This window comes from Ambystoma mexicanum, chromosome 12, assembly GCF_040938575.1.
Source record: "Ambystoma mexicanum isolate Mex_15411 chromosome 12, UKY_AmexF1_1, whole genome shotgun sequence".
Classification (NCBI taxonomy): domain Eukaryota; kingdom Metazoa; phylum Chordata; class Amphibia; order Caudata; family Ambystomatidae; genus Ambystoma; species Ambystoma mexicanum.
In genome coordinates this window covers 2,752,973-2,771,830 of record NC_090936.1, presented here as the reverse complement: position 1 = coordinate 2,771,830, position 18,858 = coordinate 2,752,973, and the positions used below count along the sequence as shown (strand labels likewise).

Sequence of the window (18,858 nt, the reverse complement as noted above, 5' to 3'; positions counted from 1 at the left end):
ATGGCGGCTACCTGGTGCTTGTTTTCGCGTGCGTTTAATGGACGAAAACTCGGGTAAGGTCCATAGGAAAGTTTTCTAAAATCGAACCACTTAGGCTTAAAAAAAACATGGCCGACCCGTAGGGACAATATAAATGTTTACTAGACCATGCCTTTAAGTTAGGGATACCCATTTCTGGGGTTGGACTTTGTGGTAAAGTGGGTGTGCCTTCCCTCCCTGCAGGTTTTGGCGGGAATCCGCCGTTTATCACATTTAACGAAAAGTGATTATACGTATGTATGTATTATATAGTGGGTGTTACGTAGTAGTATTACTGTGTTCATCATAATTCACTATTGTTTGTTAAAGGCCTAATAAAATGTTCTATACTGTCTAAGGGTAATTCTTGTGTGCTCATCCAAGACCTCTGACCACCCCGACTACTCCCGAGACTTGGCCTTGACTGCTCTCCAAGATACCTTGAATTGTCCTGGCTACCTTTGCAGGAGTGTTCCCTGTCTCACTAAATAAGGGTGGCCTTCTGAACATCTGTTCACCAGAGCAAAGTTCAGAAATCCATTCTAACATGTGGTGCTGCTGACCAACTTGCAAATCCATAGCCCAGCTAGGTTCTTTTTGCTTCAATACAGTAACAGCATGGACAGCAGCCACCAATTGACATTGACTTGAGGGAAGAAGCTGGCAAGTCTTCTAAGCACCAGCAGTCAAAGAGACTCACGCCACACCGGTCGAAGAAAACAGGGTGCAGCAAGCAAAGCATTTTCCCCAGAGTGCAAACTTAAATTCTGATGTCATGCAGGAAAAGTGGACAGGGCCTGAAGGAGCTTGTTAAGCTTTGCAATGTGAAACCCCACCCTAAGGAAAAAGAGCAGCCACAGATTGGCCTGCAGGATTGTTGGGATGCCAGACTAATGGAGTAGGAGTGATAGGAACAGGAAGGTCGGAGTATATAGGGGCTGGCACCATCTTTCCCGAAGAAATTCATCCATGTATAGAAGCAATAGTAGCGGGGAGGTAACCTAGATATATGTTTCAAGGCTGTACAGTCTTATCCAAACACATAAAGGCTTAGAAACTGGAGTGCGTGCGAGGTGGGGGCACAAATTGGGGTTTCACATGACGGATGTATGTGAATGGGAAAGATGCAGCCTGTTGATGAAAAAAGTACTCATGAAGGTCCGATATCAGTTGATCCAGTTCAATATTTTGAAACTTTTACATAACATGCCAGCTAAGATCGCCAAATCTGTCCCTGCGACCAGCGATGCTAGTTTAAAATGTGGTTTGGCACCCGCCAGTTGTATGCATATGTTTTGGGAATGCTTGCCAGTTGGGAGGTTCTGGCAGAATGTAGCAGATACTCCACACAACATTGGAATCCCCTCTCCTATCATGGCACCGATTAAGTACATCCTTGGGGACATAGAAAAAGTTTCATAGTCTACCGTAGGGGGGCGTCAGTCTTATTTTCAATCTGTAGAAAAAATAAAAAGCTAAAAAATAGAACTTGGGGGACAAATGAATCAGAAAAGCTTGGTGGAAACAATGTTTTTCCAATCAATATTACCATGTGAACAGACAAATGTGTGACATCCCATGACGAACCAATTTTATCAGTCATTCTCAATGTCTAAAAGTACAGAACATTGTTTAGTGAGTTGCACTGCAAGTCTGTTTCACGCCTACAAAACCTGAACACACCACAGAAAGAACAAAGATTAAACATTAAAACAAACATCATACCCTTGGAGAACTCCAGTTAAGTTTGGGAAAAACACTGCCTCCAAGTGAATTGATTGCTTCCCGCACCTTCAATGCAAAGTCTGGAAATTCGGGTGCCTATGTGGAGAACAGAAATATACTTCAGCTATCATGGAGGCGGCAAGTTCTCAAAAGAAAAACAACACAAAAGCAGGTCTTAAAGAGGCAAAATTTAAAAAAGTGTTGGTACTTAACTCTTCTGTCCCCCCTGCACAGTGCAGGGGTGGACTCATGTTTTCAAACATACAAAGTACTGCAATTGGCACAACGTATATTTAGATGCTGCAAGCAGAGACCTGCCAAGATGTGCAGCCTGCCTGTATGTTCACCGATGCACACAGTGAAAATATAGATCCTCAAAGAGCGGCCCTTTCAAAATAAAGGGTGCCTAGAGAGTAATTTATTTATTAATCGCCCCAATTATTCCCACCCATTTCGTAGGACTTTTAAAAGCTCACATTGGCATCGACGTGTGTTTTGAAACTGGTGGCATTGGAAAGAGGGTTATTTCAGCTTTATGAAAAGGATCTACGTGATCCCACCGCAGCTAATTTTCCCATGGCCAAAAGTATGCATGTGAAATGTACGAACCACAAAAGGTTTGTACGTTTCCCATGCGAACACACATTCAAAAGCCCTACATACCCACACCCCCACGACACACCCTCCACTCCCAACATAAATAAACCCTACTTACCTTTTCTTCAGGCTGCGTCCCTGCAACGCCGTTCCCTTTCACTTCTGTTATCGGGAACTGGCGCTGCAGGGTCTTTTATTTTTTTGGGGGTGTGCTGCGGGGTGTCCCCCGCAACACCCCACTCACTATACTCTAAAGAATAGTGAGCGGGGTTTTGCGGGGGACACCCCCGCAGTCTCTTTTTTTATACTTACCTACAATGCTACCACCAAAGGTTTGAACGTTTGGTTTTCGGACCTTTGGTGGTAGCAGTTTTCGGACTTTTTGTACAGTTTGACCTTGTTTTTGGTCCGATCGTACAACTCCTCATGAAAATGCCATCACAACCACCCTTGTCCACACAGTGAACTGTTTCCTAGTGGCACATTTGTATATTTTCCCACTAACATTCTATGAAGATCAAAAAGTCCTGTCCTATGTGGTGACAAAAACGAGTCTGACCAGGTGGATTGAGCTTTTGGCTATAAACTTTTATTTAAAGAAAAAAGATAAATCCATCTAACCCTAACTCTAATGGGATTTTTCCTACCTAAAATAAAGAAACTCGGGTGTGCGTCAGGAAGTCTGTGAAAAGGCACCCTTGCAGTCAAAAGCTCCTATGCGATCCATGTCACTACAATAAACAAATACTAAAGTTCTGGTTCTGATCGTGACCCAGGAGAATGACTCCCTTCTCCGGGAAGCCAAAGACGCCAAATCTTCTCACACCAAGTCTTCACATAAGTAAAGGTTCCAAGCTTTTCAAAACAAACAGTTCTACAGGATCCTTGTGGAGCTACGAGAATGACTCCCTTCTTGCGGGTTCCCCAATGTTCCTTGTAGTGTTCCGCAAAATGTATTGATTTTTCCCCCCTTTTGTTTAGAAAGAAATCTCCTTGATCTAGGAGGGAAAACTGGAGAAGGGGGGAAACTCTTGGTTGATCCAGTGTTGACAAAAGACAGGCTGGGAGGTCCCCAGGACTAACCTCAGGGAGTCCTGGTTATTCTTCTGGGCCCCCGCATAGTAACGCGAAAGGAGTGTCCCTTTACAGCTTCGGAATGATTCCCCCTCTTCTTATCAGGGAAATTCCTAAGAACACTGGTCTCGGCTTAAGTGGGGTCCTTTAACTACTTAGTCAGGATTAATCGCAGTCAGGTTGTCCCACTTCATTGGTGTGGGCTGAAGTGTCCCTCGAGGAACATGACGCTTCCCGGACCCTCTTAGGTTTCACAAAAAGCAGGTTGCCTGGGTTCCAGGATTGTATCTCAAGCTCCTTTCAGGGCCATGGGTTCACTTCTTTCTCTTCTCCAAGATCGTTCGAGTGCTCCCGCGGCCTCTTCTTGTTGGCAGTTGGGTGCAGGTCCCAGGCCACCCGATCCACCCATCACAGGTCATTCAACCACCGCAGTCTGATCGACCTATGGATCGTTTGCCCCAGTGGCAGGCTTTGCTTGGCGATCACTGCATGGTTTTGGACTTGTGAGGGAGGAGTCACAGATGCGAGACGGACACAAAGGTAGGGTTTTTGCACAAGAGGTCATTTAATTAAAAAGGGGCGAGATGAAATATCTTTCTCTAGCCTAATAAGGATGTCCCTGCATAACAAACTAAGAATCAAGAAAAAAAGAGCTTGTGTCCAAAAGGTGTCCAACCCTCCCACTAATATACACAACAAAATTATACTGGGTTTGTTTGGCTCTCTTAATTTCCACAAGTTAACATATCCATTCAAACGCAAAAGCATTAGAAAATGCTCCTTGTGCCCTGGGTCAGACTCCCTTACCCTGATCAAGTCGGGAATATCTTGAGCAAAGTTCCAGTTCCAGAAAATTCTGTGCAAAACAGTTCCATTAAACGTAGAACCAAATGTCTCTTCCATGCAATAGATTCTTACACTTGGCAAAGTGAATATCTTTCTTTGCAAAGGCTTGTTCACAACTCAGAACAACTATTAATCTGCCACAGTCTCTTGCTTGGCAAAACAAAAGTCTTCTGCAAAATACAAGTTCATAACATAGGATAAATGTACTTTCTCAAAAGTCAAGCAATTATTAGCGCATCATCTTTCTTCTTCAAAAGAAACAGTTCAGTCAGGAGAGCTTAATAATCAAACCTCTTCTCTAAAGGAAACACCTTCTGAAAATACAACAGTTCAACAAGACATAGTGATGGATTTAACACTTCATTTCCAACACACCTCTTTATCACAACCACAGTACTTTAAATCATCATTTTCTTTCCTGGTATACTCGCCTGCCAGGACTAACTATTAACGGTCCCTTTCCTGGTTTACTCACCTGCCAGGAAAAAACTCCTACTACTACTACTACAATTGTGCTCTGTGGTAATGCTTGTTCCACAATTCTCCAAACCAGGATTCTAAGTGAGAAAGTTTGAACAACCGTTTCTCTTGATAGTCTCTTGACTCTTAACAAAACGGGTTACAGCTCTTCCCAAATTGGTATTGTTTCTGTATTCTTTTTTCGCCTTTTGGATGGAGGCAATGCAAGTTACAGTTCTCTCCCCTTGGTCTCATACAAGGAGAGCTTTGTTCCTGCAACCTTTATTTTCTATTTGTGCAACCTCTTGGCTGCTGGCAATGCAGTTACAATTATCCCCTAGTTGGAATCCCTTATCAGGACAGTTGCGCCCCGTTTGTCTACGTTCACTTGATCGGCATGCAAAATTAAGAATTGTACCTAGCGGTCTCTTTCGGAGCACCCTGGGGTCTCCTACTTCAGGCCAACTCTCTGGTATGCCTCGCCATCTCTTGACTTGCTGGAGTTGCTGCGGGTCTCTTCTGAGCCATCTGTGCCTCTCCCAGCTCTGATTCGACTGCCATGGTCCGTGCTGTCCTTCACAGTCTCTTCGGGGCCATCTGTGCCTCTGACAGCTCTGATTCGACTGCCATGGTCCGGGTGTCCTTCACGGGAGCTTCGACAGCTCTGTGTGATTTCCGGTGTGCCTTCCGTACCAGAGCAGCAGTCCCCGGTATGTCGAAGCTTGTCTCCCACACGGCATACTCCTTCAAAGCCGCTTCCGGATTCTCTGCAAGACCATGCTTCCTCTGAATCTACAGTGTGAGTGTCTTGAGCAAAGCGTCATGCTACCGCGACTACTACACCATCAGCTTCTCCTCACTCCTGCACCTGGAACCCATTTACATATTCAAAGGTCCTGCTCAGGTGCTTTGTATCACATCTAGACCGCCCATGATACCTTATCAACTCCGAGTCCCCCTTCCTCGTCCCAGTACTACAATTATTATGGGACGTGAAGTCCATAATGTTTTTGTTCTTTTTATGATCAGGTAACTTAAGCTGATTGGTTAACTGAGTGGTCAGATTTATGCGAGGTTATTAAAAAAAGAGTGGGTGGTTTAACCTTGGGTTGTTGACCTCTACATACGGCAGAAACATAACAGTTAGAAGTTGTGATATTAACTTCCTGAACCCTCAATGTACAACTTTTATGCTGGTTAAAAGTGGTTTCATGTTCTGTATTTTGGGAAGTTCTCAGGGGAGGGAGCCATACATTGCCAGCATGCCACTAGCTATTAAGGGAATCTCATCCTCAGAAGAGTATGAATGCCAAGTCTCTCCTAACGGAGTCACCATTACCCCATGACGGGCACCTCCTCCTGCCATGTGATCCTCCCTGATGTTACCACCCCCCAGCGTTAGGATCAGGTAGCAGCGGTTATCCCATGGCCACATGGGAGGAGACTTTAGGTTGAGGATAAAGTGATGACTTTGCAGGATTCAATCGAGACCACACTGTTCATCCATTAAAGGTCACAACCACCACACCGGTTCCACTCTTTCTCTGCGTTGGCCTCCATCGGTATGCAAGTTACCATTAGTCTGCAGGCTTAGGGTTTAAAGTGGCTGTGTCTCCCAATCGGATTCTTATCCCTAGGAGAGGAGTCCCTCTCCATAAGATACTCCTGCATGTTACTACCCATAGAGGGAATATTGGTTAGCGGCATCACCTCCCTAGCCTCAAGGCAAGGGGCTCCCCTATGGGGAGAAGTGATGCTATCTGAAGGATCGTCACACCTGCGTTAAATCTGTGCTGCTAGGGAAGGGGAAGAGCATACTTCTTGAGCTTCAATGGAGACGAGTACATGATGCTCTTGAAGGATGTATGCTTCTGTTGAGTGCATGGGAGAATGTACACCTTGGCGTGGTGTCTCAGCTCACATCCACTGTACCAATTGCAGGAGTTTGGGGGGGAGGGGGAGTTACATTTTTTTACATCTAGGACTATAAGTCATGGGACATCACAAATCAAACCACAATACTACACTTTAAAACTTTAGGTCGTGTGGTAGGTCAAAAGTAGGAGACATACCAATGGATGGCATGTTCATCAAGATGCATTATGAAATTAAGGAAACAACTAACTTTCCTTGATATAGGGGTTTCCCTACCTAACAACTAAACTAGGATGCATGTCATCAGTAGTGAAGTGCACAACTAAAAGTCTGTCCTCGGTCTCAAAACTAACCTGGTAGACCTGTTTTGGTCTAATGGGCATACTTTATCCACGGCACGTCGACGTTTGGGCTCTTTGTTAGCCATGGTTATAAATCCCTAAAAGGACTACCAGTGTGACGAATGAGTAATGATTCCTCCCAGAAACCTGGCATGGTACCCTTCTCATGTGGCCAGGGAAAGGCAGGCGTTTCCTGATCCCAAACCTGAGGGTGGTGTACTGCGGGAGGATCACATGTGGGGAGGAAACAGGCCAGAAAGACTGGGAAACCCCCATGTATCCCAGTAATCCTACTTATCCACGTTTGATGTCTATTTGCCAAACAACAGAAGTTAAAAAATATTTTGTTGTAAAGGACTGCAAGTCCTACAATCCCACAAGTACTGGGACGAGGAAGAGAACTGAAGAGCTATGCTGTAGCAGTAGACAGGCAATTAAGCCTAATAGCCCACAACCGAAGGAACCTGGGAGGCATAAAAGGCCCCCCTCGGTGCAGGCAATTCGAAGGAGCTGGAACTGTGAATGGAGTGTGTGCAGTAGTAGCAGAGTCATAAAGAAGGCGACACAGTGCTGGAAAAACCAAGCAGAAGTGGGAGAACCAGAGGGATGCCAGAACATGGGTGCAGCAGATTTCACCCGCTTCTTATGAGACGCTCCTGTTCCCCCAAATTCTGAGACACAGAGGCTGCGCAGCGAAAGGCGTGCAGGAGGGCTGCTTTTCCCCATTTGAGTCTGATTGCAGTGGTTGCCGTGCAGGAAACGTATCAGAGACAGAGCAAAGGAACTGTTGGCAAGCCGTGGATCACAGGAGCGGGAGGGGCTCCTCATTCGAGTGGCTGGGCTGGAGACACCTTCAGCGAGGAAGGGTGTGTGTCCCACGTGACACTGAAGCAGAAGTTGTGTAGAATGTGGAAAGAGGATCACCGAAGCCAGTGAGTCAAACCCGGTGCTCCGATTCCTTGTGCGAGCACTGCGGCAACAGGTGTCCGGTCAAAGGATCGAAAACAAAAGGATCGAATGCAATAGGGTCGAGTCAATAGGACTGAAAACAAAAAGGTTGAATTCTTTTTTCTTTTAAACTTTTTTTTGGGTTTCCGTATAGGAAATAAAAGTGGTTTTTACACCAAAAACAGGGGTTTCGGGGGGACCCCACAAAAAAAAGAAAAAAAAGAAATAAATAAAAATTCGACCTCTTTGTTTTAGGTCCTTTTGATTCGACCCTATTGTATTTCGATCCTTTTGATTCGATCCTTTGACCTACAACCGTGGCAACAGTATCCATCTTAATGGTCACTCGTGTAGAAGCAGAAGCAAGCTGAAGTTGTTTGTTGAATTCCCAACAAGGGGACAATGAAAAGTAGCACTCGCACATGATCAGAAATATTTCTTTTAATCGCGTGAAAGAAAACTCAGATAAAAGTCATTCTTAAACCCTTAAACTTCTGAAGAAGTGGTCTGTCGTCTCTCTTTAAGCAGAACGAACATTGCGAAGACTCATTGTTGAACATATAAACTTTGTAATACTTGAGGAAAGATGGTTGCATGTACCTAATTTCGTTTTCAAAATGAAGAGTGGAACTTTACCTCTTTATTTACACGAACAACCATGGTTCATCAAGTCAAGTGTATAAACCTAGGGCCTCATTACGACCCTGGCGTTAACCAATGGCGCTATTAGCGCCATGGTTAACGCAGGTAACTTAGCGAATCCGCCATGGTGAAATGGGGAATTACCACCCCATTCCAAGGTTGGCGGGGCGGTAATTCCCCATTTACCATTGGCCCTTCCCTATTCCCATGTATGCCCCATAGGGCTCAATGGGAATGGGGAAGGCGTTAATTACGGTACTTCAAATTGCGGTACCGTAATTACCTTCAAAGTCCCTTTGCGGGTCACTACCTTAACAGCTGGTACAGACCAGCCGTTAAGGTCGGGAGCCACAAAGGGACCTCGTAGTAAGGCGTTAGGGGGTTAACGGCGCCGCAACCTTTTACGGCGCCGTTAACCCCTGGGTCGCAATGAGGCCCATTGTATCTGCAGTTGAGAGAGCGCACGCATTGCCCAAGCCAAGAGTATTCCCTTATTGAGATTGAAAGCAGCCTTTCTCAAAGCCAGAAAACGGTCTAGCTATCACGGTGAGCCCAATAGACGTGCAACCTTGCCTAAGATACAAATATGCAAGATTTGCCTGAAGCCAAGAGAGTGGCTCTGAGACTTCTGGGTAATTTTTTTGGCCAACAGTTGGCAGAGAGGTGAAGACAAAGTTGAGGAAGGGAAACTTGCTACTTTTAAACATTGTTTGAAGTGGACACAGCCTATGTTGCTAGAGACTCTGAGAGAAAGAGAAAAGTGGGTCCCAGAGGCAAACACAGGTTGTTGCTGCCTATTTGAAGGTGTTGCAGTGCCTTAAAGTCAATCGTGTCAGAACCTGTGTTGAATCACAAAGTACTGAAGCTGTGCTGGTATATCTAGTTGGCAGTGGATGCTAGACTTCAGTGGTACAAATCACATGGAAGGCTATGAGGCCAAGGAGAATGTCCTCATGGTAAACTCTAGTAGAAGTGAAGTTGCTGAAGTAGAAGCAGCAGCACCGTGAAGTCATCCGGACTACTGTGAATCCTAATCTTGTGTTTCTTTTGAACTGTGCAACGTCTTCTTGGATAACTGTGGGTGGTGGCAAAGCTTTGTGGCTGGGAATAACACTGTTGCTTTTTTTGTGGAATTGGAAAGTCTTTGTTTCACCAGGAAGAAGAGCCTTATTGTTGTGGGAACTTTACAATGACATTGACTTTTCAAGAACTGAAAAGAGACTTTGCTACCTACGTGGACTTCCTTAATTCTTTTGAACATTGGAGTCAAGTTACCTTGAATCCTGGGGAAGGAAGTTCATCCAGGTTGCTAAAAGGTAATCAGGAAACTGAATATAACTGTTGATGCTATTTGAATTGCCATATATTTTCTTTGTGTATTTGCTGCTTAGTGTGAGGGCCAGTTGTCATGTGTTAGCGTTTCCCCTTTGGTTTGGTTAGGCTGGGAAATCCACAGCAGAGTAGGGATAGTGAGGTATTGTGACGTCATTTTTACTTTAATAAAATGACATGTTTTGAACAATCATCAAACAGTTGTCCACCTCGCATTGCTGACCCTCACACCAGCCTCTGGACACTCCGTCGGTTGTTCTCTCCTCAGGCACTACTGGTCTCATTCAATTAGCCCCCACGCAAGCCAGCGTTCTCCCCGAGTCATCAGCTTCCCTCTGTCAGCCGGTTTGAATCTCCCAGGTTTATCTGGATCCTCCCACTTTGATCCCACAACGCTGGGGCTTCTCCAGCCTCCCACCATAGCCCTTCCTCTGTGTTCTTTATAAAACTCTGTGTAGTTTTGTCACCTTAGTGGTGGACTGTTAGGCGATCCTCAGCACATCAGGCCTCCCCACGTCAGAACACTGCTCACATTCCCCCAACATCTCCACCCCAGCTTCGAGGCTCAAGGGATTCGGTGAACCCACAGAACCGAAAACACCGTACCTTCTTTGGTGTACGGGCTCGATTACAACCTTTCCTGCATTGGCAACTGCCTTGGAGGATATATCGCAGAAGGGGCGGCGTTACGTCATCACGTCGGCCACGTGATACAGTGTGGCGTCCCTCACGTGCTCTTGATGGACGTCACATGGCCCAGAGACGTCACATGACCCAGGGACACACAGTATAAAGAACCGAGAGGCAGGACGATCATTGCTTCTCAGCTGGCTTCGGACCCTGTTTGGCGTTACTACTTGCTCCTCGTTACCTCGACCACGGAACTCTATCTTGGACTCTCTTGGACACCCCTTTGTACCTTTGCTTGGAACTGTTTACCTGTTGCCAGATTTTTGGACTACACATCGACTTGTCTTTGGATCATCCCCGAGTATCTTGCTGTACTTCTACGCCCAAGTCAAGCCCTATCTTACAGGTGGCCTACCCGTTTCCACGCTTACCTGCGGTTCTACCACTCCAGGGACCGCTGTATCTTTTTGAGCCTCGAACCTCTCTACTAGGTTACCTGGGTCTCCCTTACACCAGATAGGTAAGACACTTTAGATTCTTTTGTTTACCTGTCTGTATTGTGATTGCCTGGTGCTTAACCTCATTCCTTCTTGACAGCAGCATCGGTGTTCCAGAGGCTCCGTGGATCTGGGAAGAAATCTCTCACCTGTGGCCTCAAGGGTCGCACAGCGGGTTTCTATTTGTTCCCCTGTGCGTCACTTGGGGACGGGGGTCTCATCGGTCTACACGACACTCAAGTCAGAACATGGACAGACAGTCATTCTTCATTACTCCAGCACTCTTACTCTTCACATTACCCTAATGATTTTGGTCTCCAGTAATTACATTATAATACAACCAACACTGAATCTGATGGCTGTCTTCATGACCATCAGTCTGGCTTTAGAGCATCCAGAGGCACGGAAACTGCTCTTCTGAACACCCATGAAGACCTGCTCTCAAACCGGGTCTCCAACTCCCCCTTGGTCCTCATTCTCCTTGATGTCTCCTATGCTTTTGATACAGTAAACCACAACATCCTGATCACCCGTCTCCGGGATACTGTGGGCACCACAGATCAGGCCCTGGCATGGCTTACGTCCTTTCTCCGACCGTCCTTCCACCATCCCTCTCTCTACTTGTGGTGTTCGCCAGGGATCTAATCTACCCCGTGGTTTTTCAATGTCTACATGGCCCCTTTGGTCCACAAGATCTCTGCCCTTCACCTCCAACTTTCAGTGTTATGCGGATGACACACAGCTCTCTTTCAGGCTCTCTTTCAGGCTCACTTTCAGGCTACCCTCAGCCTCTTCCTCCTCCTCCTCCTCCTCCTTCTCCTCCTAGTTCATTCCAGACTGTCTGTCTGGAATTCAGTACTGGTGTGCTATTAATGATCTCTGCCTTAATGCCAGCAAGACAGAGATCCTCCTCATTGGGACCCCTGCTCCCACTCTCACTCTGGCCGGCCTCCCTTGGCCCTGAGCACTCACCCACCAGTGAGGCAAAAAACCTGGAGGGGGGGAGGGGGCATCTTCGACTCTACTCTCTCCTTCTCACATCTCAGACATGTTCAAAAAGTCCCTCTACCAGCTGCAGCTCCTCAGAGGTATTCTACCTTTTCTCACTTTCCCAGAGGCTTCACTGTCTCCAGAGCCCTGGTTCTCTCCAGACTGGATTACTGCAATAGTCTCGATCAATCTTCCTACTTCTACTCTTCGACCTTTGCAATTCATCCAGAACAGAACCACGAGACTTATCCTTGGCCTTAAGCCCAGGGACCTAATCTCTCCGGCGCTGAAATTACTCCACTGGCTCCCCTTGGCTGCAAGGATCTAGTTCAAGTCCCTCTGCATAGTACACAAGGCTTTCTGGGGCTGGGGTCCTTACCATCTACAACACCCTCTTCCTAAATACTCTCCTTCAAGAGCCCTCCGCTCGGCCTCCTCCAACTCTCTGCGGGTGAGCCATTTCTCCAGAGATTTGTGGGTAGATCCTTATCCTCTGCAGGTGCCTCCCTCTGGAACAACCTGCCTCTCTCTGTCTTGAGCCTGGCCTCCTTAAGATCCGGAAACTCCTCAAGACCTACATCTTCACCTCCTCCTCCTCTCTCCCCCTCCCCTGCTAACCTCCTTTCTCCTCGCTTCTTGTTTGTTTGTTTGTTTGTTTGTTTAGAATTTATTGTGCGCACCGGACCCTGGAGTATAAGGGCGCAAAAAGTAAGAATATGTACAGCTTAGAGCATAGGTTACAGGTTACAGTTACAAGTTACAGACATTACCAGTTACAGAAATTACCAGTTACAGGTGCAAGTTTACAATACAGGTTTACAATCGTATGATGCAGATACTGTGTAGCAAACAGGCGTGAGCATTATCATGGGTTCAATTAGCAGTTGCTGTCGTTAGCCAGTTAATTACAATTTGCCTGAATTTGGAAAAGGAATGTTCTAGCCTCGCAGTAATGGGTAATTCGTTCCACAATTGAGCAGCTTTGACTGGGAAGCTAGCTCCGCCTATGGTGGTCAGTTTAAAGCGTGGTACTTGTAGGCGGTTGGTGTAAGCAAGTCTGGTTTGTCTTGTGGGGTGTGTTCTGGTGAATCTGTCCTTAAGGTATTGGGGGGCTTTGTTGTGTAGAGATTTGTATGTGAGAGATGCCGTTTTGAGTCTGATTTTCTCGTGGGTGGAGAGCCATTTGTGTTTCCTTCTTATTACTGTAATGTGTTCTCTCCTGGGGATGTTCAATGCCGCTCGGAGGGCCTTGTTTTGCTGTATCTGGATTTTATTTATGATAGATTTATTGGCTCCTATGTACAGTGCGTTACAATAATCTAGTTTGGAGATGATAAGGGCTCTGGCTAAAGTTAGACAGCTGTGCTGGGAAAGGAATTGTTTTCCTGCTCTAATGAGCTTACATGTGTAGGCTGTCGAGGAAGCTAGGGAGTTTACCTGTTTGGAAAATGATAGGGTAGAATCAAGGTAGATCCCTAATGTTTTAACTTCTTTGGCAACTTGTATGCAGTTCCCATCTATGATAAAGGAAGAGTAGTTTGTGCTTAGTTTTTTGATGAGGGGTGCGGTGCCTAGGATAAGAAGCTCAGTTTTATCATCGTTCAGGCATAGGCCATGGGTTGCCATCCATGCCTGAACGATGCTGTATATTTTGTTCACCATTGCTAGATCTTTTTCGTAAACCCCTGTGAGTGGGAGGAGGATCTGGGTATCATCGGCGTAGTTGGTATACGTGATACCCAGAAGGTCCAAATCATCAAACAGAGGCTTAGTGAATATGTTATATAGCGTTGGTGAAACGCATGATCCCTGTGGCACGCCGCAGGTAATAGGGATGGGGTCTGCAGCTGCTATAGGTGAGAAAACCCTCATGGTGCGGTCACTGAGGAAGGATTGTATCCATGCTATAGCCTCAGTGGAGAAGTGTGCTGCTGAATCTAGGTGGTTACATAGGACTTTATGGTCCACTAAATCGAAAGCGGCCGATAGGTCTAGTAGCAGGAGGAGTGCTGGTTTTCCAGAGTCTCTTACTTTGTCTATTTGGGCTTTCAGGTCAATCAATGCAGTTTCTGTGCCGTGAAGAGGGCGGAAGCCAGATTGTCGGGAGCCTAGTAGTTGGTTTTGTTCCAGGAAACTCTGGATTTGTATATATGCCACCTTATCCAGTATCTTCAGAAGGAATGGTACCGTAGTAATAGGTCTATAGTTAGTGGGTATGGTGGGGTCTAGAGTAGCCTTTTTTAAGAGTGGGAGCACCCAGGACTCTTTTAAGTTACTGGGGATAATGCCTGTGGTAAAGGAGGCATTAATTAACTTGGTGATAAATGGTGCTAGATCTCGTGCGGCATCTTTGATGAGTTGTGCTGGACATAAGTCTCCTTTGCAGTTGGACGGTTTTAGACCGAGTATTACTTTCTCTACTTCTAGTATGGAGACTTTGGAGAAGTGGAATTGCGTAGTGGGTTTGGAGTTAGGAAGTGTCTTGATAGGCGGTAATATGTTGGGTGCTAGGGTCTCACGTTTTAGTTCTATTTTCTTTTGGAGGTTTCGGACTTTGTTAGAGAGGGCTTGCTGGATTTCGGAGCACCACTTTTTATCTTTAAGACAGTTGTCTTGAGGTGTTATTGGGTTTTCCAGTTCTCTGAGTATGGCGAACAGTTCTTTAGTACTTGATTTGGCTTGTGTGATTCTGTTATTGTAGGTCTCTTGTTTAGCTAAGATGATTTCTTTCCCGGCCTCTCTCCTTCCTGCTCTTCCCCAACCTTCTCAGTTAGCCGACTGGTCGCCTTGTACACCTCCAGAGCTTAACAGGCCCCAGGATCCCCCGCCAGTCCTGCACTTGCCAGCACTACTGCAATATGCTCCATGAGAGGGGCACCCACTCTGCACTTAACCTGGGCTCCTGCTAGACGGGACCCACTTATGCCACCTTCTCCTCCCTCGCACTTCCCGTTTTGCGCACTTGCATGTTCCTTGACCGTGAATGTTCTAGGCTGTGCAAGTCTGTCTGTCCGTTCCTCCCTCGGTCTCCCCTACCTAACTTGGCCTTGCTTGAATTAGTCATGCATAGGCGCATTGATGACCAACTACCAAGCAATCCCGAAACGGTGGCCAGGCAGGCACTGTTCTATTACCTGTAGTCTTCCCCCCTTCATTCCCCCCCTTTGCTCCCTCTCTCTGTATCAAGCACTTTGCTGGTATGTATGCCCCTGGCCTAGCATGCTAGCTAATGTTGTAAATCATTCGGAATCTTCAAGGCCTAAGAATGACGAATGTACTCCCATGTTCCCTTCCCACCTTGAAGCACTTCACTTGTGTATAAGCGCTCTACAAATAAACAATGACAATAGCATATGTATGAGGAGTCTTGGTGTCCGTCACATGATAGAACTGCATTGGGTGTTTGAGGATAATACAAAGGGAGTTCCTTACTGGAAAGGGGCTCCTTATCCCCAAGAGGGGAGTCTCTCCCTGCAAGGTCCCGCTTACTGCCACCCCTAGGGGGAATGTTGCGTAGCAGGCTCCCCGCCCTAGAATCACAGGAAGGGGCTCCCGTCTGAGGGAAAGTGACGGAATCCCTCGATTCTTCACAGTAGGTATACATTTCTATGCTAAAATACCATTCTCCTTTACATTTTACTTTTTTTCTATTCTTTTCTTTTAAACTTTATTTACAAGTTTCCAAAATTACAGTAATACCAAATAGGAAAATTTAAAAAGTACAATCCAGTTCTCATTAAACTAAAACAGATCTCAACTCAGAATGCAACGAGAACAATAATATGATTTTTTACTTTTGAGATGTAGAGTTTAACATCCCACCGTTAGGAACGGTTAAGTGAACTCAATGGTTTACTTTGACATGATTATTGGTGCCCCAAAGTGGACAGTCTGCTTTGCTCCTTCAATTCTTTACAGCCCCTCCCAATGCAGGTGTTTTAGTTTGGCCACCATTTCAATCAGGTGAGCTGAACGTCGTATGCATATGGCGGGCACATTCTTAGTTTTCATGTATCATTTTGAAAAGGTAGGAGCTCTGAACCACAGCGGAATAATGAGATTATAGTTCATTAAGGTTTGTACTATTTTGCTATATGTGTTTGCCTTCTTCTTTGATCATACAATCTATTAAGTTATATTATTTGATGTTCTTTCGTGGCTATAAGAAGGGAAGTGACTAGTGTGTTTACTTTAGTGCTTTCTTTATCATTTGGTATATATGCCTCAATAAAAGAAATCAACCCCCCCATATGAACACCATTATTAAGTGTGCACACCCATCCAAAGAGAGCAGGATTCCGAAAGACGTTATAACCCCTCCTGAATCAGCAGTGTACCGCACTGGCAGATCTCACATCTTACTACAAGCTCTTTACACACGTTTTAAAGGTTTGAGGCAAGATATTGGGACATAGAACAGCCAAACAACACTGCTCCAGGAGTTGGGAAAAACTATCAGTAGCCACTGACGAAGAAAGAGTTCCAGACTTCTATGGGGCAGGTAGCCACATTCTAGAAATTATTCCCAAAATGTCCAATGAAAAGTCTTGATTTATTGGTGTGATCCACTATAACCTATGAGATTAGCGATCATTCATTTTTTATGCATCTTTTCAGGTATTAATACCTTTCACCCTGCCGAGAAAACGGACCTATGCAACTTGTAAGCAGCACAATGGCACATCTTTAGAACCCGCACAATAGCTGAAGACCGGGCATCAGGCTGACTCATTAATTAAGGGCTTGTGACCAATAATTAGGAAAGAATATTTCAAACTAGTATGAGCACATGAGGACTTTCTTCCATCATATGGAAACTTAGAAACATATGGCAAATCATTTTCGGACCTTATTTACAGGGATTATATTTTGAAGAATTAATTTATGAAGCTCCAAGATTTGATCAGGCAGACTCTACGAGTATTGAATTTCACCGCATCGGGTGCTTTATAACTTCAAGGGGAACCAACAGCAAATGCTACACCCAGGATAAAGGGACAAACTATAATTTCTCAAATTGCACAATCTTCATCTTGATACTAGATCATGATTTAACTATGTAAATGACTGTTAATCATACTTATAACTTTATCTAACACAGAACACAGATACAGCTCAGACCAGCAAGTTTCTGTCCACTATTTACAGATACATCTTAATAAAACAGTGGATAGCATGTGATCCACCACTGAGGAGACCATGGCATTGACTAATCATTATCCCACTTAAAGCGCATATGGATTTTGTCCACGGGATCCTTTTGGGACACATTAATGGGGGGTCAGCTCTACTACCGCATGAATGAAACTGGCATGCCCTATCCTTTGACTGATCTCAGTTGGCACTATATTTCTCCAGCATGTCATTAATGTACTCAGTACACTTAGATCGGGGTAAGCACAAGGAATACACAGGGCGTAACAATGTGGATCTTAAAGTCCTAAATGTATTGGGAATTGCTCTTTACTTCATGTATATGTCCATACATTTCATTAATATGTTTCCCTCTGCAACTGTTCACCCTGCCTGATTGACAACATGCTATGCAATTGCCACTTTTGTGTTTTTTACTATTGTCATTTATGTTATGTGTTGGCTCTATGTAATGGGCATGCATACATTCTTGTGATTTTGTTTATTTTGATAACAGCAGCCTTGAGGAAGACCTATTGGTTGAAACACGCGTCGGCTGTTGATTTGTTGGCGCACACCAATAAATGAAGACTTTTCATTGGACATTTTGTGATTTGTTCTTCAACAAGAGATTTTGAACTTTGGAGATTGAATTGATGAATCTAATTAAGGTCCTTGTGCGGATCAGCGACATACTTTCTTCTCATTGCTAAATTGAGGCGGCTCAGGGGGGGGGGCCCTCGTATGTCCAGACTGCGGAATCCGACCTTATTCTAGGACACAGGAGACTAGCGCATCCCAATCTGTTACTCCCCACAGATTCTTTACAACATTCTAGAAATATTGTGCATCATGTGACCTCAGTGAGCGCCTTCATGGAGCAGAAACCAAGTGTCCAAATCCTTTTACCTCAGAGAGTAGAGGAAGGATAGTCGAACTGGAGACGCAGGGATAGTGAAAACTGCCTGCTGGGACCTCACAACTGGGATTTCCACGTGACTACCATGAAAAAAACACTACCCAAGATGAGATCACACTCACATAGGTTCATGGTTCTTTAAGAAAGCCAGTTCAAGTGACCCAAAAATATATATTATTCATCTAAATTAGACTGAAGAACTATTTACAACAGACCTGAATGTAGGAATTTTTGAGCAACCGGTCAAATAAAAGGAAATATATAGGTTTCCATCTTTTTCGATTATTATTGCTCTTGTAGTACCCTGCATTTGGCATTTTAAAAATACATGTTCTCTTGTATGCGCTCTGCATCTCTTCTACAGCATTTTCCAAGCATGATTCTCATGTGGCCAAAAGCATGCTTGTGATGCAGCGGTCATATGCTGCCCCCTTGTGGAGAGCAGACATTTAGGATTAACTTCATCGGCAAATGCTGCAAAGCATTTACAAATGTCATGTTATTTTAACGGTACTTGTATAGCGCACCGTCACCAACGGAATTGGTCCCCAGGTGCTCTGGAGGATCTGTAAATGAGAAAGTGGGAAGGGTTAGTAAGGTGAAGAGGGCGTAGGATAGTGAGAGGAGTGGTGTACTGTTGGCAGCTTCAACTCGGTAGACACCGGGTGCTGAGCTTAGGTGCGAGCATTGGATCGGTGTCAGTCCACGTGTGCTATTGGTGCGGCTTATGTGTTGTTGCAGTGTGGTGGAGTGCGTGCAGCTGGGTGTGCGAGAGATAGTTGTGTGAGTTTTTTAAGTATGCAGAGAGTTTGAGTTTAAATTAGTTAGTGGG

General features: G+C 45.2%; 1 protein-coding gene across 1 annotated transcript in view; it reads right to left on the bottom strand.

Moving 5' to 3' along the window:
* CDC123 (cell division cycle 123) overlaps window positions 1-18,858 on the bottom strand; it is a 219,538-nt gene that overhangs the window by 159,297 nt on the left and 41,383 nt on the right. The window contains exon 5 of the mRNA XM_069627790.1: window positions 1,744-1,839. Within this exon, the coding sequence (XP_069483891.1) occupies window positions 1,744-1,839 (96 nt within the window). The remainder of the gene's footprint in view (window positions 1-1,743; window positions 1,840-18,858) is intronic.